This window comes from Tyto alba, unplaced genomic scaffold, assembly GCF_018691265.1.
Source record: "Tyto alba isolate M040663 unplaced genomic scaffold, T.alba_DEE_v4.0 Super-Scaffold_10, whole genome shotgun sequence".
Lineage (NCBI taxonomy): Eukaryota > Metazoa > Chordata > Aves > Strigiformes > Tytonidae > Tyto > Tyto alba.
Window position 1 is genome coordinate 28,404,357 of NW_024881262.1, and position 24,326 is coordinate 28,428,682.

The 24,326-nt window shown below is 51.6% G+C and overlaps 2 protein-coding genes across 6 annotated transcripts; both read left to right on the top strand.

Annotated features, from left to right (window-relative positions):
- Positions 1–2,404: 2,404 nt before the first annotated feature.
- A4GNT (alpha-1,4-N-acetylglucosaminyltransferase) lies at positions 2,405–5,338 on the top strand. Its single transcript, XM_009962694.3, is given in 5 exon segments — positions 2,405–2,458; positions 2,460–2,522; positions 3,331–3,780; positions 4,726–4,839; positions 4,841–5,338. Coding segments are annotated over 5 exon segments (1,179 nt in total).
- Positions 5,339–6,760: 1,422 nt separating this feature from the next.
- On the top strand, positions 6,761–24,021 carry DZIP1L (DAZ interacting zinc finger protein 1 like). 5 transcript variants are annotated; one of them, XM_042801301.1, is made up of 13 exons: positions 10,094–10,133; positions 10,787–11,305; positions 12,230–12,314; positions 13,231–13,355; positions 13,710–14,234; positions 16,014–16,044; positions 16,850–16,894; positions 17,360–17,496; positions 18,676–18,868; positions 19,234–19,438; positions 20,226–20,377; positions 21,718–21,857; positions 22,400–24,021. In XM_042801301.1, the coding sequence occupies exons 1-13, from the start codon at positions 10,131–10,133 to the stop codon at positions 22,400–22,402; spliced, it is 2,163 nt and encodes a 720-aa protein (XP_042657235.1). In that variant the 5' UTR covers positions 10,094–10,130; the 3' UTR covers positions 22,403–24,021. The 5 variants fall into 5 exon arrangements, with proteins under 5 accessions (XP_042657227.1, XP_042657235.1, XP_042657242.1 ...); XM_042801308.1 differs by lacking the exon at positions 22,400–24,021 and having other exon boundaries at positions 13,710–13,871; positions 14,097–14,234; positions 21,718–22,028; XM_042801293.1 differs by lacking the exons at positions 10,094–10,133; positions 22,400–24,021 and adding an exon at positions 6,761–6,996 and having other exon boundaries at positions 21,718–22,028.
- Positions 24,022–24,326: the final 305 nt, after the last annotated feature.

The window sequence follows — 24,326 nt, forward strand, 5'->3', positions numbered from 1 at the left end:
GTTATTTTTATTTTTTTTTTTTTATTTAAAAGACACAATCCCCATACAAGCCGAGCCCGTGTTACGAGTCCCTGCGGGGCTGGTTGTCCCCGTGGGCTGCCTTTTGGCCAGGCTGCCACTGCAGGGATCCCAGTGTTTGTGGGGTCAGGCTGGATGGGCAGGGGCTGTGCACATCTGCCAGCACCCTGGCAGGTTGATTTACTCCCTTTAGTGCTATTTACTGTAAAACACCACTGTACCTTCCCGCCGCACGTGTCTCACAGACACCTCAGAGAAATTATCACACAGCAGTAGCAGTGCTGTAGTGCACTGGCATTTGTAGTAATCTCTCTTGTAGTCTCCCACCCGTTTTCATCCTGCACTTGAAATACTCAAATTGCCCAGAGAAAAGAAATATCTTTACAAGATGGGCCATCAAGCCAGCATGCCGTCTGCTGCATCCAGAAAAGCAACCCACTCAGCAGGGTAATCTATTCAATGGCTGGGATTTATTTTTAACATTCGGTTCTGCAGTCCTTTTAACTTGAGCAGGAAAGTGAACATTTTGATAACAGCAGCCTCCAGGTCAAATGTGATGAGAATTCATAACTCGCCACATAGGGGTTTTGGAAAACCAACCAGGCAAAACAATTTCCCAGAATGAGACGATGAAGATTTGCGTTTCTCTTTACAACGTCGTACACAGAGCCAGTATCTGTTGGAGTGTCTACTTATTCTCTCCCCACAATTTGCAAATAAAGTGCCTCCCAGACTATTTTAAATTTGAACCACTATTGCGAGCACAGATTTGCTAGGCTGCTCGTAAAGACCTGAGACATTGGATCTTTAGGCCATCAAAGAAGAAATATTAATCCGGTAATGGGAATGTCCTGATGGTCCCTTTTCTAATCAAAGTAAAGCCCGGGTTTGCTGCTTCAAGCAAACATTGCCAAGAGAGAGGCATCAAGATTTTAAAATTGCAAGGAATGGAGGGAGGGAGCTTCAGTACTTGGACTGCACTGGAGCAGCAGCACAGAAACAGCAGCAGGCATGGTTTAGGTCAGAGCTGGGACTAGGAAAAAAAATCAAGCCTGAAAATCTGGCCAAACTGAGATTGGTGAGGGAGATGCTAGGGGTCACATTTTTCTTTCTCTTTTATTTTCAGTGTCTGGAATAAGTCAGAAACATGTGTCTGAGAAAGAGGCAGGAGGGGAACGTGGAAGGAAATTTCGTAGTTCGAGTAACGTAATTTGTTTTAATTTTGGTTCTGCTGGTGTTTCCCGAGCCCCCTTGTGCTGGGCTCACCAGGAGAACATCGCCGGGGCTGTGGTGCTCTGCAGCACAGGCTGCTTTATCTGCAGGCTTGGGAACAACTTGTTTCCAAACTGCTTGTATTTGCTCTCCATTCCCTGCCTTCCGCCCAAATTCGATATCTGCAGGGAGGCCCGGGGCACGGCGTGCTGCCTCTCACAGCAGGGGCTCCGCTGCAGAGCGCTGGGGCAATGAGAAAAAGTGGGAAAACAACAGGAAATGCATAAATAAATAAATAAATAAATAAAGCAGGCATTCCCTCCTCTGCAGGCTTCTTTGTCCAGCAGATTGTGCTCACAACCACATTGGTGCCTGGGGGCTATAGCATTGTCACCCACTTCACCTCTGGCATCTTCTCCCAGGCTGTCATGGGAACCCAGGGTGTAATTAGAAACCCGGTGCAGTGACTGATGGGAACAACAAAATCTGCTTATGCGGCATGGAAAGCTGTACTGATGGGAACAGTCATTGCTTTAATATTTAATTTGATGAGATCTAGCTCTGAGAAATGGATCAGGAGCTGCCACAACTTCAAAAGTGTGCTCAGCGCTTGCAGGGGAATTTCCACGGGGTTTGCTATGCTGCAGACTTATCTATATTCTGGCCGGGTGACATGGTAATGTGTCTCATTAATTATCCGAGCACACAGAGCTGTGTTTCCTCCCGTTCCCCTTAATTAATCGAGCTTTAAACACTTGCAGGGGTCGCTTGGACATTGGGTTGTCATTCGAAGTGTCTCCCCCTCTGTCGGACCCTGGCTCGTGATCTCTGCAGAGCAAGCGTGGGCTGCTCAGATGAAACCAGGTGGCATTTCAGGGGGGACCTTCTTTGCATCACGGGCCTGTCAGCGCAATGCAGATAAGATTCGATCCTGCCTCTCACCAGCAGGAACTCCCTGGTGCGGTACAGGCTTGTGTTGTGGTGAGACCAGGAATGAGGAGTTGGGCCAAGGCTGATGTAGGCATGAGATGGGTCTCACCTAAAACCTGCCCCTTCTTTGTCCTTTTAGGTGAGTCTCATCGGCACCTAAACTATTTCTGGGACTGAGATTCAGCCTGCAGCAGAGCCAGCTTTCCTCTGTGCGTCAGTCTTCTGCCTTCAGAAATCCCTTTGCATGCTTCAGGCAATCTGGGTGTCTTCTCCAAGGAGCTGGGCTTTCAGGGAGCCTGACTGCCACCTGCGATGGCAAACGAACAAGATGGAAATGTGGATTTGTCAGAACTATAATCCAGGTAGGTCCTAGTTCCTTGCTTGTCCAAAAACACCCGTTTTTTATCCTTACATCTGCCTCTCTCTGGTCCTTCTGCAGTCCCCCATCCCTGCAGAACCCGAGCCCCTCACGGTCTTCGCGGTTGAAGTGTGAGCAGAAAGGCCAGGTTGGGAAAAAGACTGGTGCTTACATGCTAATGTTTTAGCTTTGGCTGACATCCCAAACTGTAATCATGACCTTCCCCTCGCTGGCGCTCACAGCCCCACTTGGCCACCTAATTCCACTGGCACATTTTGCTCCTCCAATCACCTGGACATCTCCTGCTTGTGGACAAGCACATGTTGGCATGATGCTGCTGTGCTGGGGAACAGTTTGCTACACCAGACTGCCCCAGGGATGGGCTTGGGAGTACTTGCTTTGGCATGGGATGAGGTGATCCTTCTCACCTTGCTCTCTCTGCCCTCTCCCTTGGTCTTTGCCTCTCTGTCAACCCAATGACTGCATAGCTGTGCCAGGAGACACAGCTGCATGTCCCTTCTGCGTGGTGTCCCAAGGCCCCTCCTGGTTTCCCCCCTGCCTGGCTGGGGGTGAGGAGGTGGGACCCCAGCACTTCACCCTGGAGGGAAGAGCCCTCTGCATCATGACACATCTTGCCAGGCTCGACCTGAGGAGAAGGCATGAGCTTCACCAAACTGCCTTTATGCTATGGGGTGAAGTTGTGAGCTTCACCAAACTGCCTTCATGCTACACTGTCCAAAGCCAGGTCCTACCATTTCCCAGTCCTACTGAGTAATGACACTATATTTTTGCTGTTCCTTGTCTCTCCTTAGCATCCACGTCCAAGGCATGACCCCAAAGGCCCAGGGAAAGCAAGAATGTTGAAGAAAATCCAGATATGCTTCTGCTTTTTCCTTGTCTCGGGCATTTTGTACGAGATCTCCCTGCTGTCCAGCTGCTTCTTCTCCTATATGCCTGTGTCCAAGCCCTTCCTGACACCTGAGGAGGTCTTGAACCTCGGCAAAAGCATCATCTTTCTGGAGACAACGGAACGCCTGGAGCCACCTCCACTGGTGTCCTGCTCCGTGGAGTCTGCCGCCAGGATTTACCAGGACCGGCCCATTATCCTCTTCATGAAGGGACTTACAAACGACACAGCATTGGACTTGAACTCCAGCTATGCAGCTTTCTCGCTTTTGTCTTCTATGAAGAATGTCTTCATTTTTCCCCTCCAGATGGAAACTGTCTTCCAGGAGACCCCTCTGCTCCAGTGGTACAACCAGGTGAGCATTATAATAAGGGGAAAATAATTATAAATGGGGGGGGGGGGGGGGAAGAAGTCTGAAGGAAGCTTAAATTGAATGGAGGAATGCAGGACTGGCTATGTAAAATGAGTAGGTTTTTATTTTTTTGGTTCGGAATAGGTTCATTCTTGCCGTGTTTTGCAGTGTATTCATCTATCTGTTTACTGAAGACATTATCAGCATTTTCCTCCCCTATCTGTAGAATCAGATTTTTTGGCAAACGAAACGTTAGTAAAAATAGATTGCATACATGTTTTGATAAAACACTGCTTAATAATCTTTCTCAACAGAAGCTGGTTGAACAAAATGTGCTGCCCAAGTCATCTGAGCGCTTGTTAACGCTGCCACACACTGACAGAGCCCACAGTAGATAAGATGCAGGAGATATTTCAGGTTTTGTAATAGCAATATGCAAAACCAAGGTGGGATCTTGTGAGCTCCATCCTGGAAATAAGTTCCTGGCAAACTGCTTGCAAATAGCTTTTGTCAAATTCGTTTGGCTCCGTCTCTGTGCAGGGCAGGCATATTTCCTCCAAACTGTTCCTTCTGAGAGAAAATGCCTCCAAATACCAACAGTGACAATGAAAACCCTCCAGCCTCTTTCAGAGAGCTGGGAGTGATCAGGGAGTGTGCTAAGTGGGTTGTGTCCCGCTGAAATAGCAAGCAGTGATTCATGGTATCATTGATTTTACATTGTAGGTTCCATAAAAACACCTGTGAAATGTTCCTGCAGTCATTTATATTAACAAAGCATTCCTCTGCATTGCCCCCCTTACCTTATTCCAATAAAACTCAACAGCTGGAGGAAGAAAAGGCGGTCGGTGACACTTGCAGGCGTGCAGGTGCACTTTATTTGCAGCCAGTGGCTGGATGTGGTCCCTTCTCTGCCGGCAGCATCACTGTCTCACCTTTCCTACTCTGCAGGTAGTCCCGGAGCAGGAGAAGAACTGGGTCCACGTCAGCTCTGACGCCAGCAGACTGGCGCTCATTTGGAAGTATGGGGGCATCTACATGGACACAGATGTCATCTCCATCAGGACCCATCCCTGAGGAAAGCTTCCTAGCAGCGCAGAAGTCGCAGTTCTCCAGCAACGGCATCTTCGGCTTCCCTGCCCACCACAAATTTATTTGGGACTGCATGGAGAACTTTGTTCTCAAGTACAATGGGAACATCTGGGGGAACCAGGGGCCCTTTTTAATGACAAGGATGCTCAAAGCCATCTGCAATCTCACGGATTTCAAGGGCACAGAGGACCACAGGTGCCAGAACATTTCCTTCCTCAATCCCCAGCGTTTCTACCCCATACCGTACCCAGCCTGGGACCGGTACTACAAGGTGTGGGACAAAAGCCCCAATTTCAACCATTCCTACGCGCTGCACTTGTGGAACTTCATGAACCACAACCGGAAAGCTGTGGTCGCGGGCAGCAACACGCTGGCTGAAAAACTGTACAAAGCCTACTGCCCCACCACGTACGAGGACCTGATCCAAAACGCGGAGCTGAGGGATTTCACACTCTCTGAGGATGCTGCATGACAATAGTGTAAGGAGGAGGGGGGTGATCCTTCCAGCCTTCCCCATCCCGGGGCCAAAACACAGTCACCACTCGTGTCAGTAGCTGGCTTTGTAGGAGGAAGGAAGATCTTTTCATACCCGCCGCCCCGGCTCCCTCGGGACGCTAAGGAGCACGTGCGGAATAGTGGGACAGAGCCTCCGGTCACACTAAGGACACCTTTGCCTCAGTTCTGTTTCCTTTCGGTGCTCATGAACCAAACCTTCCTGGATTAGCTGGACGTGCACAGGCCCTCCGGGTGAGCTTTTCCAGGGGAAAAATTCCTAAAGAGATGCCTAAAAAGGCCTCCTGGGAGGAATTTCATCTCGGCACCTCCTGGCACTGTTGGCAGCTACCCATGTCAGAAACATTGCAAACGCAACAGGCTTTGGGCTGTGCTGAAACCTCTGAGGCAAGTGTAATACAAATGTGTATCAGAGGATGGATGACAGTAATTGCTAAGAGAGAGAAGCCCAAACCACCGTCTTTTCATTGATCTCTGTTTTTCTCATATGAACTTTACACCCTGCATTTTTGAGAGGGACCTTACCAGTGCAAGTGAAAATAAAATGGTTAATAAACCACCACTCTTACGAGCTTCCTTTCCCCTGCACGCCCCTGGAAAATGAGTCCCATTTTTCAAATGTTCATGCTCCTGCACTTTTACTCTGGCTCCTTCCAGGAAGGGGCTGCACTGCTCCATCCTCCGAAGTCAGTTCTAGCTTCAAAGAGTCACATCTCTCTCAGAAAAGGAGATGCTGAGGCACCAAGAAAGGATAGGGATGGCCCCTCAGGGCTCCCAGATCCCTTTGAAATAAATTGATTTCAACTACCCTGGAAATGAGGTGCAGCAGCTCTGGTCACCTGTGTCCAGCTGTGTGAAAATCCCCATTTAACCCCGACAGGGCACCCAGTGACTTTTTTTGGCTGTGGAGCAATGCATCCCCTTGCATTTACTTTTTTCCCCGAGGTAATGCCAATCCACCCAATGCCCTGAAAAGAAGTCCAGCTTGCGAATCTCTTCTGAGTCTGTCTGAACAGCTGCTTTTAACTTGGGAGCAGAAAGGCGGGGGTGGATGGGTCACCCGTCAGCGAATGTTTGCCATCTGCACAATGCTATCTCCTGTAAACACAGCAGCTAATGAGCGTGCTGCAATCGGCAGCCCGGTTTCTGCAGCTAGAAATCACGACAGGATTAATCGGGAGAAGGAAGCCCTCTGCACACGGGGTTTACGTGCGCTTCGTGCCGTGTTCGGACAAGGGGCTCGAGTCTCCTTCCAGCCCCGTGTCCCCCCACCCCTCTGCCCCAGGGTGAAGCTCTCATGGCTCAGCTCGGGGCCATGAGTTTCACACCCCAGTGCCATCCACACTGGTTTAGCTTTGCTCCCCGCTCCGTCACAGCTCAGTGGGTTTTGCCTCCCTGTGGCATCGAGAGCTGCTTTTCCTCCACGACTTTGACTTTCCTGGGTTGAAGGGATGCAGGGGAGGAGTGTAGGGTTACAGCCCAGAAAGTCCTCCCTGCTTCCCGCACGGCTTCGGACAGCCCCCAGCTGCTCCCAGCCGCCTCTCACCGCCCACATTCATCACTCCGCTCCCATCCTCGTCCCCTCTCCTCAGTTTCTCTCTCTGTCTCTGGAAACAAGTGAGTATTTGCCTTTTTCTGCCCCGTGGCTCGACTCCCCAGGGTCCCGTCTCTGCGCAATGGCTGCGTCTGTGGAAGGGAGGGACGGGGCTGGAGGACGGGCAGAGGCTTGACCCACTCGAGTTCCCTTTGCAGATGAGCTCAGGCAACAAACATTTCCGAGACCCTGCTGCGTTACGTAGCGTCTCCCCTGCAAATGAGGTCCGACTCTGTCTCGCTTCATCTCTCCTGCACGCATGCACAGTCGGGACTTTTAGCAAAGCAGGGCTGATGGCAGCAAGCACAGCCAACCTCACCGAAGGTCTCGCGTGGGGCGGGGGGGGGGGGGTTTCTCCTGTGCCCACCCCGTGCGAGACCCATGAGCTTGCGTCTCAGCGAGAGGAGAAGCTGAGAAAGGGAGGGAGGCGATGGCTGCTTTTGGGAAGGGTCTGGAGGAGGCGGGGAAGCGGCTCGAGCAGGTCATGAGCAGAGTCCGGGACTCCTGACACCTCTCCGCTTTGTGGCACGGCGTCTCCCCAAGGTTATAGGCTCCCAGATAGGCAGGGGAGCAGAGAGATGTTGGCACCCGGGGCACCCTTAAACTTTGCAGGGAGTGAAGAAGTCTTGAGGAGTTCAGAAAGGTGAGGAAGGCCCCAGAGTGGTGGTAGGGACGGGTGGAGGAGAAGGAAACAAAGACAGATTTCCCTGCCAAAGGCTGAGGATTGCAGGGAAAAGGACCATACAACAAGCCTGACCCAACAGCTATGGGCTGGCACAGCAAACGCAGCGTCTGCCAGCCTGGGAAATGAAAACTCATCAAGCTTCCTGAGACCGGCTCTACCAGCACTTTAGCAGAGTTGGTTTTTTGCACAGTGGAGTGGAAATGGTGCCAGTGACCGCCTCCAGCCCTAGGCTCTGCTGGGTGGTACTACCTGCTACCTCTGCGATGGACCTGCACCTCTCAAGAGGGACTGTCCCCAGTCACCCAGTGGGCAAAATCTCAGTCCCTGGTGAAGGAATACCAACATTTCCCTTATGGGTGATAAAGATGGCTTTTGCCAGCAGCTCTATTGCATCAGCTGATGTCGCATTGCAGCGTGGAAGTCAAAATACTTCTCCTGCTTTCCACCAGCTGAGGACCCATCCTAGGTAAATGCAAGTAAGAACCGAAGAGAAGAAATAAGCTGGGTTCCCAGGTTGCCTGATGCGGTGGTTTTACTGTACCAACATCCCGCTGAAGCCATGGTTGCACTGAGACCTTATATATACCATTTTGTAAGAAATGGAGGGGAAAACCCAGCAGGCTCCAGCACCCACAGGCATGCCTGAGCAGCAGGTCAGCACTGGCAGCCCGCGGAAACGTGGCTGGCTTTGGCACGGGAAGACCTTGTTAATATTAACCAGGTTGTGCAACACAGCCTACCCCTTGGGGTATGCAGTAGATCGTTAGGGGATTTTTAATCAGTGGTCCCTCCACGCCCCTCCTCTTTAGGAGTGGTTAATTCATGCGACAAAACCTCCCCTGAGGGGACCACGCACCGCTACCCTACCGTAACATGCAGCCGTGAGTCAGGGCTGTATTTACACCTGTGGATACACGTATGTGTATATATATTTATGCTTGTGTATATATATGTACACTTCACTTTGCCTGAAGCAATGCATTGGGTTGTTTGGCATTGCAGTGCTGCTAATAGTATATAAATATATATATATATATATAAACCCATATATCAGAGCAGTAAGAACTTGAATGATCTTTGCTGGCCATACAAGTCTGGAAGGCAAGGGGCTTGCTGATCTGATGTTTCCAGGTAGGCACCAATAAAGATAAAAAATGAGCAAAGCCTAGAGGGAAACTGCTTAACTATAATGCCACACTGACCCATGGCCATTCCCAGAGGCTTTCATGCCTTGTCTGTGGCAGTGTGAGACCTCTTCCTAGGTCAGCTGCAGCGCTGAATTGAGCCTTCCCTGTCTCCTGCTGTACTGAGGCTGTGGAATAAGAGAGAAAAGGGTGAAGAAAGAAAAGAGGGTCAGATAAAACTGGTGTAGAGCTAAAAAGTGCTTAAAAGAGCCACCGGGGGGGATCCAGACTGGTTCAGAGCAGTCCTTGACCCCTAACATTTACATGGAGAGGCCCAAGTGGGACTACAGGCAGAAAAGGTATTTAGGTGCCTGATGACCTAATTAAGCGGATCAGAGAGAGGCAGGGATGTGAAGAGTTTTACACAGGGCTGGCGTTAGCAGGGGAGGAGCAAACCCCCTGTCTCTGAGAGCAAGAGGAGATTTTGCAGTTTTCAACCTGTCTAAATGTTGCTGAGTTGGCCTGAGAGCAAACCAGCCTTGCAAGGACACAAGAAGCATCGTGCAGATGAAGCAACCCTGGCCATGAAGGTAGCAGAGACCCTGGGGTAGGGGTGGAAAAACAGTCCCATGGGATGGAAAATGCTCCCAGGTTTGCAGACGTCACTGGCTGCAGTATCAGCGTTAACCGGTTCCACCCTGCGCAACCCCAGATAACTCCTGGGAAACCCTGTGGTTGCTCCAGCATCAAAAAAAAAAAAAAAAAAAGAGATGAGAACAGGTTCATTTTATCCCAGGACACGTGCAGGTGCCGTGAAAAGTGTCTTGGCTGGGCTCTCGGTTGGAAAAACCTGCGTGCAGGGCTGGCTCAGCCTGGTAGCCCCTTGCCCTCGCTCTGCCCTGCCCGTGCCACCGACACCCACTGCAGGGCCAAGCCTTGGAGAAAAGCAAGCGGGAACCTCGGAGCCTCCCACCTGCAAACAACATTTTGAGGGCTGAAATTAGGGCCAAAAAGCTGATTTGGACACTCTTTTCCACTGCAAACAGGCAGCGATAACCACTGCCTGCTTTTCCTCTGTGTTAGCGGAGGAAAAGCCTCGGAAAGCTTGGCTTCCTTGCACCGTGCAGGCTGTTGTTCAGCGTCTCCCTAAGTTGCCTGACCCTGTTTGTCTTCCTCTCTGGAGCGCAGGGGTAGGTGCAGGCTGTGCAGGAGGCACAGGCGCGCGCAGGGCTGGCGGGGCCTCGCGTTACCACTGTACACAGCACACCCAGCAACACCCCAACACCGCTCTGGCTGCTCTGCTCCGGGGCGCTCAGCCTCTGTGGGAGCCCCGTCTGCATCCAGAAGTATGGTGAGTGACCTGTCAGCAAAGAGTGGGTTTAAAAAATTAAGTATTTTAGAGGGGGCAAGCGGGTGTAGCGGAGGAGGAATTGTAACTCGTGGGGCAGCAGCAAATCCCTAGCTAGAGACTAAGAACAATGCAGGTTTATTTCCTAGATTATAAACTATGTATTTTACCTATATTTGTTTAATTGTTTAGGACACAGCTAGGAAAATGAGCAGACGCCACTTTTGGAAGTTACCTAACTCAGAGCAGGGCACCAGGGAAGGCAGCAGACTGTTATATTAAAGCATGTCCAATGTTTACCTTGTATTGTGTTCAAAACAGGATAATTCCATTTCCCTAAAACAGGTGAGCTGAGGAGGGATTTACAAGTTCATTCAGAACCTGTTGTTGTCAAGAATTTCGATACCACCCTTTTGGAAACCTCCCTTCCTGCAAAGCAGATGGGAACAACCTGGCAGAATCTTTTTTTTTTTTTTTTTCAGGATAGCAGTTCTGGAGGAGGAAGGAAAAGGAAGGGTTTTTTGTTTGCTGCCACCTAAGATAAGCTCTGACCTGCTGCCCTGTGCCCGCAGTGTGTGCAGGCTGGCAGGGGCTGCGACGGAGGCAGAGGATGGCTGCGGGCTCAGCCCTAACACCGCATCCCTTTTGCCTTCCAGCACTTTTCCGCAGACTTTTACCACCCGCCTGGGGCTGTGGGGATGCCGAGGCCGTTCCCAGGACTCACCATCCCCGTGGACATCCCCCCCTTCCACTTCCAGCCCCGGCGGGCCAGCGTGGACTGGCGTCGCTTCAGCGCCGTCGACGTGGAGCGGGTGGCGCGGGAGGTGGACGTGGCCGCCCTCCAGGAGCACATCGCCGGCGTCACCTTCTGCAACCTGGACGGGGAGCGGTGCCCCCACTGCGGGCAGCCGGCGGACCCCATCCTGCTGAAGGTGCTGAGGATGGCCCAGCTGAGCATCGAGTACCTGCTGCACTGCCAGGAGCGGCTGGGGACCAGCCTGGCCACTCACGCCCGGCGCCTGCGAGCTGCCCACGCCGAGCTGGCTTGCACCCAGCAGCAAGCAGCAGAGCAGGCAGCACAGCTCCGGGGGGCGAAGGAGGAGAGCAGGAGGTGGAAGAAGCTGATGGCCATGCAGCAGCCCCTCCTGCAAGCCGGCCCCAACACCTACTGCAAGGTGCGTGGTGGAAAGGTGTGAGGGATGCAGAGCGCACCCCGGCGCAGGATGATGCTCTCTGCTGCATCTTGCCTTTATAGTCCTGCTGTGGCCACACCTTGGCCCCAGAAAAGGTGCTGGCCAGCCCTGCTGCTTTCCCTGGCGCTGGTTCATCACCTTCATGGAGATGCAAAGTCCTCGCTAGGGAAGCTCTCTCTTTTTTTTGTGCTTGCTCCAGGTAACCAGAGCTGCACAGAGTGTGGGAGAGGGGGGTCTGTAGAGAGCTGGCTGGGGAGATCTCACGGGATCCCTCTGTCCTGAGAGACACTTCATGCCAGGGAGACTTTAAACATCCTCCACGCCAGTGAAAGATTTCTGGTTCCTCCTGGATTTGGTGGTTATTTTGCTCCCCACCCCCCCCCCAAGATTTTCCCACCCTATCAGCAGGAAGCCTGCTGGCTGTGCCTTTTTGTCTGCTGCTTCTCCATCACCAAATCAACCTGCTCACTTATTCCTGGAAAGTAAAAGCCACCCAAACCAAGTGACCTAGGGTCATATAGCCTAGCCACCCCCACAAGTGCAGCTCTCCCTTCTTCCAGAGCCAGAGCAGGAGCCTGTTATAAGCAGGACTTCACTACCGCTTTGGCTTCCTTAGTGCACTGCTCTGATGGGGGGAGCAGCATTTTTTTTCCTCTCAAAGCAGTATCCCTGCACCACCTTGGCTTTTGCCTTAGCTCCTGAGCCCTAAAGGGGTTTTTCTTTGGCTTCAGGCAGAAGAAACTCCTAATACCCCCCCATCTATATACCTCCAACGTGACAACCACATCTCTTGAGGTCTCCCCTTTTGCTTTAGAGCAGCAAAGCTTTGTCTGCCAGGCAGGGGACATGGGGAGGGCCCCTTTCTACAGATCCCAGTTCCTCTGCTGACTTTTCCCCCCTCTCCAGTGCCACCTCTGCGATAAAGCCTTCGTGAACGACTCCTTCCTGAAAGCCCACGTGCAGCGCCGGCACGCAGAGGCCACCGAGGCAGGTGAGCCCATTTGGGACAATTTCTCCCTTCACTTTCCCAGGCAGGTTTTCCCCCGCTGGATAGAGATGCTGCAAACCAGAGTGACCACAGGAGGTTGAAAACAACTTATAAATTATTTCTTCTTCCCCGTTTCTGTGAATATTGACTGAATGCTTTCTGCTTGCTGCCTTTCCCTCAAGCACAGGTAGGACATGCAGTCGAATACGAGACTGCATGTGCATTTACAGCTCATCTCTACGCCTCAGTTTCCCTAAGGATCTTCTCCACTCAGAGCTTCCATGGGACCGAGGGGATGGAGCTATGTTGGAGAGGTTGGGAGGGTGTTTTGCTAGTGTGGGAGAGGCGTTCACCTTCCCCATGCACCTTTTTTTTGGCAAAGAATTGATGCTTCTTTGCAAAACGCTTTGAAAGCTGCAGGTGCAATGTGCTGTGTGAGAGCAGCAGAACCTCCTTACAGCTTCACCTGCACCCAGCACTTGAACTTGGCAGATAAAAAAAGCTGCTGTTGCTGTTTGCTGGCAGGTTGAAGCCCCAGCCCAGGGCTGATGCAACGCAACAGGTTGAGCTTTGCTCCAGAGGCAACTTCCCTGCTGCAGCCTGAAGTGTCCAAGCAGGGCACTTTGGCTGCTGGAGAGAGCAAGCCCAGTGCAAAGTCACGCTGCTCCACGAGCCGCTAATCTCTCCAAGTTTACAAAATTAAAAATAATTTAAAAAAAAAAAAAATCAGAGATCACATGTCCACATTTGTGATAGTTTTTCCTGCAGCTCAGCTACCTTCTTCTTCACTCTGAAACCCCACAGCTGTTTTGCTGGATGCTTTAGTAGGATTCTCCACCCCACCCAAAGCAAAAATCCCAGTAGGAGCTGGCAGGTCGCACCCTTGCTCACAGCACCTCTGTCTCCCTGAGCTTTGCAGAGAGGCAGAAGGTAAAGCAGGTGGAGCAAATGGAGGACAAGGTGGAGGAGCTGAAGGCGAAACTGCGGGAGATGCAGCAGCGGCTGGAAGCAGAGAGGGAAGCAGAGATGCTGCGCAGGGAGCAGGTACGGGACGAGGGCACCGCTGCCTGTTTGGAAAAAAATGGAGAGAAGAAGGAGAAGAAGTGGTAAAACACAGGATGTTTTTAAAGCACCGGTGAAAAAAGCGCTGAAAAATATTTTATGGTGGGGCACATGTTTATTTCTTTGGAAACTTTGCCCCCCAAAAAATTCTCATGGGAAATGTCAGGTGGAAATAAGGCCTTGATCTCCCCATGGTGTGCTGGTAGGCTCTGAGCAGCGGTGGTGGAACAAGAGCATTGGTCTCATCCCACTGGCACCAGGACAGAAGCCCCAGCCCTTGGTGTTTCTGCTCTGAAGCCAAGACATCTCCCGCCCCAATTTCTCCACTCCGTATAGGAAATGGAGAGAGCTCGCCAGCGAGAAGAGGAGGGCAGGAGAGATTTGGAAAGGTGGAAAGAGGAGGAGAGGACAAAGCTTCATGGAGAGATAGATGGCTTGAGGCAGCTCTTCCTCGCAGCATTCAAGGACGTGGCCAGCAGGAGCAGTGCCATGGAGGGGGTGAGCAAGTACCCTGCAAGGAAGGCGAGGGGATGTCCAAGCTTGCTGCTTCACCTACACCAGGTGGCATCACAGGTTGACAGCCCAAAGAAGCCTCGTTTCTTTGCTCCTGGAGCAGCCAAGCGTTTTGGGGTTGGAAGCAGTCACTGGCCAAGGTTGGGCTCCCCTGGGGGAAAGCGGAGCCTCCTGTGGGACACGCAGCTCCTTCCTCCCCCCCGGCTCCAGAAACTGCAGGAGCTTCAGGCCAGCGAGGTAGTGGAGTCCAACCTGGGGACCCTGCAGGATGATGACACTGAGGAGGCACGGTGGCGGGCACCAAGGCGGGCAGAGCTGCGAGGCAAGCGGGAGAGGATGGGGGTGCAGGTGAGCCGTGAGGTACCCGTGTCCTTACCCTTGCTGCGCGGTCCCGGGAGGTGCATCTGGATGGAGATAGGCCCACGCACCTCTGTGCCCACTTGCTTTGTGGATGTCTGGGCTCAGCTCAGGCTCAGGTAGCGATGGGCTCCTGCTGGTGTAAAGCACTGACAGTCTGAGTCCAGAAATGGGACCTGGAGGGTGCAGAGGGCATGTCACAGTCCCAGGGGAACCCATCATCACCGGAGCACTGCGGTAGCTCACCGTATGGAAAAGCACTTAAATAAACAAAAGAAATTTATTGACCCACGCATCAGCCTCCTTCTCCACATCTAAAAACATCTGAAGAAGGCTTTAGAGTGCATGGTACCTCTGAGCATGGAGTGAGCTGGGAAGGGCACCACCATCACAGTGTCAACCGTCCTTTGGGACCCAAAGGGAGGCTGAGTTTCTCTGAGCAGGGATGCAATCAGGTGCCCAGACCCACAAGAAGTCCCCAACTTACAACCCAAATTGGGAAATGCCTGTGTGTTTGATTTGGCAGAGGGCAAAGCAGAGACAGGCGCTGATAGACCTGTGGAGCAAGAACTGGGCAGATGAGGTCCAGGTAGGTGCTAGATGCCCTTGGCAGCTCCTGGGCACCTCGCTCAGAAAAGGCCTTTTTTTCTTTTATGGTTCAAAGCCCAGAGATGTTAGGTCTCTTCAGCAGAACTGGGGATTCCTTCTCTGCAGATCAGCCTGGAAAGTGCTAGGCAGAAAGAACAGGGCTACACACTTTAAATGAGCCTTGACTGGACTTCAAAGACCAGGGAAACAAGAGTATAGTTATTATGTTATTAAGGGGAAAGAATAAAGAAAATGCAGCGATCAAATCTGTGTCCTATCATGACCGATGAGAAGACATGAGTTTGCCACCAGCAGATTTTGAAGCTGGCCGTACATATTCTGCAAGGCCAGATGTCCCCTTTGGAGGACATCTCAATAAGGAATAAAAAGTCCAGTGAACTGCCCTTGATGGTGAAGGGAAGAGGTGGCTCCAAACCCATTTTTACAATGTTCAAGTCTTCTTGTTCCATTTTTGACCCTTTCAGTTAAAGAAAGAGAAGAAGACACTCCGTGCTGCCTCATCCCAGGACGAGTGGGCATTTTTGGACCATGTCCATCAGCAGGTGGATGCCCTCAACACCCATCTTGGGGAGCAGCCCGAGGTCACAAAGTCCCAGGATAAGAAGGCAAGTTAAATTAAAAAAAAAAAAAAAAAAAAGGCTTTGGTTCATCAAGAGGGTTTAAGCAGATGTTTAACTTTAAGCAGCCTTAAAATATTTGCTGAGTTAAGACTAAGCCTAATTTCAAGCCCTTTCTGTAATGCTTTACAACATTTGGCTCTTTTTTACACTCATTAAACACAAAGCATTACACGAATATCGTCGGCACAAACCGTGTCCCCTGGGATGCAGATCACCAGAGTAACACTTTGCATTATAATTTGGAGCATCTTTTACTTGTTATCAGATCCATGAATAGCACATGGGGTATAACAGGACGGCATCTGGTGTGCTAGTGGTCATATTATGGAAAGGAAAGCACCTAAGCTGGTCCCTTACAGGCATGATCTGCTTAAGGGAAACAGCTCTTGGGGACTACATGTGCCCAATTCAGGATTTTGCTATTTTCTGCCCCTTTTTTTGAATGCATTTCATAATAATACTCTTTAGAGAGAGGAAAAATTGCCCAAAATTATAGACAAATAAATGGTTTTTGAATGATGCCCAGTCTATTTCTTTACAGATCAAGCTGCTCTCTGCAAGCAAACCTGAAGGTAATGATTGCATTTTTAAAGTGAATCAATCTGGGTCTAGATAATTTTTTCATAGCTAACATCCCTTCAAGACCACAATGTTTTCTCTGCCTCCCTCTACAAAAGCGTGCCTTGGACTCCCTCCTGGGGAGCTCTCTGTGTGTCCTCTCACATGAAGCCGTGGAGTGGACACCTTCCAGTCCCTTGACTATCTGCTGCAACAGCATAGACCACATCTCTGGTCGCTGCCACAAAACTAACTTGTCTCTTGGGCGGGCTTTGCATTGTAGCCGTACCCCAAAGGAATGAGATTTCAATCAAGCACTCACAGCAAATGGATGACCTTGCCTCCTCCAAAGTGATGCCAGTGGTTATTTGCATAAAACTAAGGAGCTGAGGCACGCTGTGGTTTCTTCTTTACAGTCTGGGGTTTCTATAATCAAGTGCCAGGGAAAGAAAGAGGACTTCTGTGTGGCACAGCCACAGACCCAGCCAGGTGCTCAGAAAACAAAAAAGGCCATAAGCCAGGGTTGGCTATTAGCAAATACCCAAGGGGTACATTGTTGGCCCCAGCCCTGCGGGGTAGCAGAGGCCTGTTTGCCCACTGACATGCTCCAATTGGTGGCCTTGTCAGGCAAGCCCCCCCAGGGCTTCCCTTGGGGATGTTCTCCAAGGGCTGGTGCCAGACCTGGGCCAGCCTTGGATCCCCAAAGGGACAAGCATGTCCGTGATTTCCAAATAGAACTGGGTGGTGATCAGTGCTTGCTTCTGCGCTGGGGTCTCAGCTCCTCTTTGACCCTCTCACAGGCTCCTTTCTTCCCTGCAGTGACCCGGGAGGTGACCGAAGTGGTGGCTGATGAAGAGTCGTCAGGTGGGCACCAGAGTTGTGACCATCCCTATCCCGAGAGCACCGGGATGAAGCTGGTGTTTGGCTTGGGGTGTTCTGTGATGAGGGCGAGGGGGTGCTGGGCAAAGCTGGCGGTGACAAGGTGGTGGGCTGGGGGCAGAGAGGATGAGCTCGCTGGTCCCCTCTCGGCTGTACAGAGTACAACAGCACCACGACCAGCCCTGTGGCCAACACTTCACGGGGGAAACTTGTCCCAGGCAGCTGCTGGGCTGTGGGAAGGACTTTGGAAAAGTTGTAGACAGGAATTAATCAAATTAGAGGAGGAAGTTGCTCCTTCGTAGAGGGATGTAGTCTGCTGAGAGCAACCGGTTGCTTGCTTTGGGACTGGTGGGACCCATGTCCTTAAAGAGGAGAAGGGTCCTACCAGCCCCCGCCCAGGGCACAGCCCATGCATCGCTGCACTGGTACCAGCACCCAGCTCTACTCCAGACAGGGAGGAGGCCACCCTGTGTGGGAAGCAGAGGCTGCTGGAAGCCCTGCGGAGAAACCCAAACCTTCTGAAGCAGTTTCGCCCCATCCTGGAGGAATTGCTGGAGGAAAAGCTGGAGAGCATGGGAGTCAAAAGGGTGAGTCTGTCCTTTCAGCACCAGCATTTGCAATGCCAGACCTGAGCCAGTGCATGGACACAAAGACTGCTCTGGACTGATTTTTTTTTGGAGGGAGGGGAGAAACCAGAACACTAACTGGCAGTAAAAAAAAATCCCCACCTGGAGCAATCACACCCTGAGAGGCGAATGGGAAGGTGGAGGCAGAGTCACACAGTAGCACAGGGAATAAACCTCCATGCTTCCACCTCTGAGGTTGATTATTAGTATCTCTTCAGAAAATCTTTCTCACAAGCAGCCTTTTATATGCTAAATTACCCAGGGCTCCCTCTCTTCTAGGGAAGGAGGGTGTTTGAGGACACAGAAGCCCTTATCATGGGAATTTCAAGGGGACTTTCACTGTCCAAGTCCTTCTCATGCCAAGCATATTAAATAGTGCCTCCTACAAGTCTTCTCGAGCTCCCAGCAATGTAACACCACCACCTAGCACCTTGCAGAGCTGGTGCAAGGGCAGTGAGCAGGCAGGCAGCAGATACGGCTGCTGGGGACCTGTGTTGCTCCACTGACCTACGCTTCTGAGCAAGGCAGCATTTCTGTTCCGGGTCCCAAAGGCACAAAGAGAAAGCAGTGACTGCATGAATTCCCGTGTGATTGTTTCCTGGAGGTGCTTTTAAGGAGCAGTTCTGGGCTCGTTTCATGTAGGCTGGAGCCCTGGCGTGTCCCCCCTTTCCTCTGCATGTTATTCGGGAACACTGAGGTGGTGTCAAAAGCAGCAGAGGGGCCCAAAACCAGACCCACAGGTGTACACCCACCTTCACCCTTCACTTCTCATCATTTTACATCTCTACAAGCCCAGGACATTCATGGTGGCAAAACATCCTCAAGCTGCAAATAACTCCCAAGAGAAAATACTGCACTTACCCTGTAGCCTAGAAATTGCTCAAAATAGCTGAGATTTACTCTTCAGCAGTCATTTACCAAAGCAGATGAGGGCTTCGCAAGTGTGGGCTGTTCGCATGGGATATGTTGTGCTGGGGAAACGATGAGTATCAGGGCTGGTGAGAGCTTTCTTGGGCTTTGGGCAGGGCTTGGATCTTGCAGGATGCTCTTGAGATACGGGTCATTGCTGCCAAGGGCTTGTTTTCCCACCTGGTGCCGTGGGAGGACAATGTCGGGCTCCTCAGCTGCCCTCTGCTTTAGGTTATGAAAGGAATCTCCACTCGGACCTACAAAAGCCTCCAGGCTCTGGTCAGGCTTCAGCAGAGACAAAAGGCTAAGAAATTTCCCGATTTCCTCCACCTGAGGGACGAGCTGGTCCGAGCAGTCATGGGGAAAGTCAGGCAACGCGAGAAGCCCAGCAGTGCTTTGTCTTGGCAGCTCTCCATCATCCCAGGTGAGGTGACCTCCTGTCCTCTCTAGCTGCTGACCGTGGGGACCTGTGACTACCCACTGATGGCTGCGGGATGCTGTCTCCCTTACCCAGTGGGCCAACAAGACAGAGAAGGGCAGGAAAGAGCATTTAGGGTGGTGCAAGTCTCTGTGGTTGTTCTCTGGATATCGACCTTACGTGGGTTGGCCTGACATATTCAGGAAAAAGCACCAGCTGTCCCCAGAAGCCCCAGCAGAGTGAAATACAGGGTTGTCAGTGCTTGCAAATCCACTTTCTCCCCTTTTTCTACACAACCCCATGTCAGCTGGGCTGAGTGGCTACCCCAGCTACCAGTGGTGATTCTCCTTGCTCTCACTATTGCCTTCCAGCCCAAAGCCCGAAGAGCCTCCGGTCCCTTCGTGGGTCACAGCCCATGGTGATACCAGCTGCAGTAGAGCCTGAAGCCTCGGTGATCCTCCAGCCCACGCCTCGGAGCAGAGCCCACTCCACCCACAGCCGCCTGAGGACTGCCTGGGGCACCCTCCGCACCTCCAAAGCCAGCAGCCCCCTCCGAGGACTTGTCCCACCACAGAGGTGAGTCCCATCACCTCCCTTCAGTCTCCAGGCAGGTGGACAGTGCCTGGGACCCTCAGTCACAACCTGGCCCCAAGCATGCTGAGTGCTGCCCAAACGCCAACACCTTTGGATATTGCTGGGTGATGTGGCACCCCGGAGGGGTTTGTTTGGAAAAGGAGTTTCCTGGGGTCTCCCTGCCCGTACGGGCTGATTCAAACAACTCAGCAAAGTCAGATCTGAGGGCTTGTACTCACCATGTGGAGCTGGAGAGAAACACAGGGCATTTCCCACTGGTGCTTGGCTCCTTCTTCCTCTCCCAGAACCTCTGCAGGGGGATGGAGTTCTCTTGGGGGTGTCAGAGCAAAAGTATTAAAGATGTAAAATAAAAGCTTGGAGAAACTGTGCAGACAATGCAGAGAAGAAACAATGTAGAGGGGGTGTGAGATGGCAGCAGAGAGGAAGAGGAACTCATCTGTGACCGAGAGCAGGTGAGGAAAAGGAGTTCCTTGTTTGCTCCAGGAGCAAGAGAAAGCCAGATTTAGGTTTTCAACTCAAGCGAAGCAATACCCAACACAAGCAAGGAATAGATGGGAGCCTTTGCTGGTGGTGATAGCAGCAGGGTGTTTGCTGTCAGTGGATGTGGTGGACCTGTCCATGGGGAACGCGGGGCTTCTCCGTGGGCTGCCCTGCTCAGGGCTAGATCTGAGCCCCGGAGCATCACAGGGCTTCCCAGCATCTCCTTCGGGAGTGGGGAAGGGGGGATGCCAGAGAAACCCCATGCCTGACCCATCTCTCTGCGCACCAGCTCGGAAGCGACGCTGGGAGGGGAGCGGCCCACCCGGTCCCCCGTGAGGCTCAGCCCTAAGCAAGAGCCAGCGCTCTCCGCAGCGGTGCTGGGGGAGGAGACCGACTCCAACGGGTCAGACCCGGACTCGCCAGAGGAAACGGCTGGTTCAGGTACCCTCTGCTCTTGTAGCAACCGCTGCAGGTCGGCGAGGTGGTGGGGATAGTCCTGGTCAGCACCATCGGTGCCACCCTGTCGCCTTCTTCCCGGGGCTGAAGTGGGACCAGCCTTATCCCGCTGTCCCCCATACGGCAATGCTGGGCTGGGCGAGCCGAGGACCCAGGCCAAGGAGGAAGAATGTAGCCAACTCAATATGAGTGATAAAGTGTGCTTCAGTTTATTGATTTTCATTACAGCCTTTTATAATCTTTCTACTAATTATGCCTACTAGTCACTAGCTGATTGGCTTAAGCTCTAAGGGTCGTATTCGCACGGTCCACCTACTTGCAGTTAGCTTACAGCACAAGCTTCTCATAACACTAAGTTTCTCATGCTACTATTTCTAATTCCTCTTGACTTGTTTTCGATACACAACAGTACCGTAACACAATGTTTCTCAGACCACCGTTATCATAACACTGGGTTTCTCAGACCACTATTCCTAATTCCCCTTAACCTGTTTTCGACACACTATGGTACACAGGGCCGAAGCATCCTTGACATTCCTCAGGTATCAGCAGCTGCGAGCAGTTGCAGGCAAACCCTAGTGAGGCCCAGCATCAGCAGCTAGAGCAGGCTCTGATCATACAATTGCTCGGTGGGCTCAGGACCCTTGTCTCTGAGCCATTCTCCAACACGGCAACAGGGCACTGGTGGCTTTTTCCATTGGCAACTTGTGTGCCCGACCCTGCCAGGGTCTTTTCCTGGGGCACAACAAATCCTGCAGACTTTTCTTTGTGCAGGGGGAAACCAGGCTCTGTAGGGGCTGGAGGGAACCCCACAGGACCCAAAGGGCTGTCAAACACAAGGCGGAAAGCTTGCTTTAACTGTAAAACCCAATGTGAACCAGGGTTGATGTGGGGACTGTCCCATGGCTCCTCAAAAAAGTTGGGGGACAGCGAGAGCCACCTCTCACCTATGCATTAACTGCGGACAGCGAGAAGTACTTCTTGCACATCACTGTGGTGTGTCCCAGGCCAAAAAAATAGCTGTTGGTGCTGGTCACACACTGCTAGCCCGGGATGCGTGTGCAGATGGAGGTTTCCTCCAGCATCCTTGCACACACCAGAGTGTTACCCACCCAGGGATTGCTTGGGGAGGGAAACCCCCATGATTTATCCTATGCACAAAATGTTTGCTTCCTGAAACAGCTCTACCAGCATGGGTCCAGACAGTGCTAGTGAGTTTAAGCTATTTAGAAACCAACCCGCTGTGGGGTGGCTGGTGGTCCCCTCCCTTCTCACCCAGCTGTGCCATCACCGTGCCGTGGGGCTCCCTGTTTGACCCTGCACAGGGACAGCCGCGTCCACGATGGTGAGGCTCTTGGAGAGACGTCTGGATGCAGCGGCCCAGAGACCACCCGGCGGGGCAAAACTCTTCCCGGCTGTGAGCTTGGCCTCACCCAAAACCAGCCAGCCCGCCAAGAAACTCCAGGTATCTTGTGCAAATGGCCACAGAGATGTTTTTTGGCATAATGGACATTTAAAAAAAAATAGGTATGTCATACCCTTTTCTCAACTCCTACTCATCAGCAGCATCACAGGGCAGAGTCTGCATAAAAGAAGTTCAAGCTTACAGCAGTAGACACTTGGCCCTTGGCCCCTTCATCCAGTTGCAGACGTCTTTCCTTCCCCTATTGTTTGTCTGTTCACCTTCTTTGGGGGGGGGGGGCGGGAATAAATCAGTATTCATGCAATTGGGAGCAAAACAGTAAGCGCTAGAGAATCGAATTGAGAAAAGGTCTCTGGAACAAATCCAGAGATAATTGGAGTGATGCAATGGCAAAATTATTAAATTACTAAAATGGGACTTAAACATAACCTCAGTTTATGGGGGAGAGCTGATGTAATTAAAATGGTGGCAGTGTCAGAATCAAATTGCTTTTTTAGAAAAAAAAAAAAAAAATTTTACCCAAGGAAGGCCTGGCACAAACGCAGGGAATATTTTTATTTTTTTTTTTCTTATCACAATGACAGTGAAATTCTAGGCCTTCATCTGGCAAAGTAAAAAAAGAAGAAAAAAAAAAAAAAAAGTGAAGCATGAGGTTTATGGGACAACTTGTAAGACATGGAAATAGAGAAGGGGTGTCCTGTGCGGTGTCCTGCTGTAACTCCGTCTGGCCCTCTTCGCTCTCATTTTTGCGTCACCCTGATGGAGGAGAAATCCCTGTGGATTCTCCCAGGTGGGCACAGGGTGCAAAGGCGGGTTGTGGGTCCGGCCCTGTCGCTGCCCCCCTTCCCCCTCTCCGTGCTCCTCTCCAGTTTGCAGGTGACAGCAGCGACCTGGAGACCTCCTCCCTGCAGGACCTGGCCGAGCCACCACTGATGCTCAGGGGACCACCTGGGTCCCCAGGGCCCCGGGGGTGCTGGGCTGCAAGGGGACATGTGGTGGTGGCAGGGAAGTGACAGTCCTCTGCCAGCAGCCACTGGATGGTGCCACAAGACCAGAAACGGGCAGCAACCGCTCTGCAGCCTCCCCAGGGCTCCTCCCGGGCTCCGGCCGCCCCTCTTTTGGGGAACACCCCAATATTGGGGCTCTCCCAGACAGCACAAACCGGTTGGGGCCTCCCTGACCAGCCGCGGTGGATCGCATCACGGACGATAGATGCTGCATGGCCTGAAAAGGAGTGATTTCTGTTCTCCCTTCGTCATGCACTTGAGGAATAACACAGCGTCCGACGGTGCGGTGAGCTTTTTGGAACCCCCAGCAGCTCTCCCTGGGCTTTGCTTCCAACAGGCTGGGGCCGACTGTCCACACCGGACACGGCCTGGCACTTGTGTGTGGCTTTTTTTATTCTTTAAGCAGTCCAGAAAACAGTCAGGGATGGGAGAAAGCAGCTCTTCTCGTTGCATCTCTCTCTGCCAGTGCTCCTGAGGGTGATGGAAAAGGTCTCGGTTTCTGCTCTAGGATGAACCTGTCCTGAATACACTTAGAGTAACACACCACAGATGCTGTCTCCTTCCTCCTTTCCTTCTTGAATTGTTGGAAACTCCAACCTAAAGGAGGATTTTTTGGCACTGTAAACATCACCACATAAGCCTGCCTCCGCTGATAATGCTCATCTGTGTAAATTAAGTTCACTTTCCTAATTCTCTCTGCATTTTGTACATTTGTAGCAATGCATTTGTGATCTGGATCCCTTAAAAGCATGGAATTTTGGAAAATGCAGTAAGAAAAACTGGCACTTCTCAGTTTCTCTTTTTTTTCCCAATCCATTCCACCACTGGTTCAGAATTCTACCATTCCTTACTTCTCACGTTTGCATGTGGGTTTTAATGCCAGGGAGCAGAATGCCCAACCAGGGCTGAGCGGAACAGGGTGAATTAATTTCATTTCACTGAAGAGCAAAAATTCCTTCCAGATAACTGTTCACAAACATGCAGAAGATCCCTCCTGTTTTGCAAATCCGAGCATCCCCTGATATGTGCACATTCACCTGTGTGCTTATAGCCACCCACCTGGTGTGTCTCTGTAGCTGCGTATCTCAAAAAAGATTTTTTACAGTTTAATCATTGGAGTTTAAGAAGTAGACCTCGCTTGTGTTATTCATCGCTAACAGTGCTATTGCCAGATGTGTTACTTCATGCTCAACTTAACAGCTGTGGTTCTTTTTTGTGAGTGTCGATCGTAACAAACACTGCTTTTAATAAATTATATAAAGAAGGGATGTTTTCACCTCTTTCAGAGCTCTGGTATGGGTGACCGGGAAGAAGAAATGAGCTTTTTACCTGTAAAAAATTACAGGTGGAGGTAAGAGTGAGAATTTGCTCCTGGGAGAGGGGTGATAGAAAATGTGTCCTGGCTCACACACCTCAGCCCCTGCTGCCTACCTTACAGCAGCCCTGGGCTGGGCTCTGGTGCTGGCATGGTCCAAAACCAATGGGGAAATAAATTTCTGCCCAA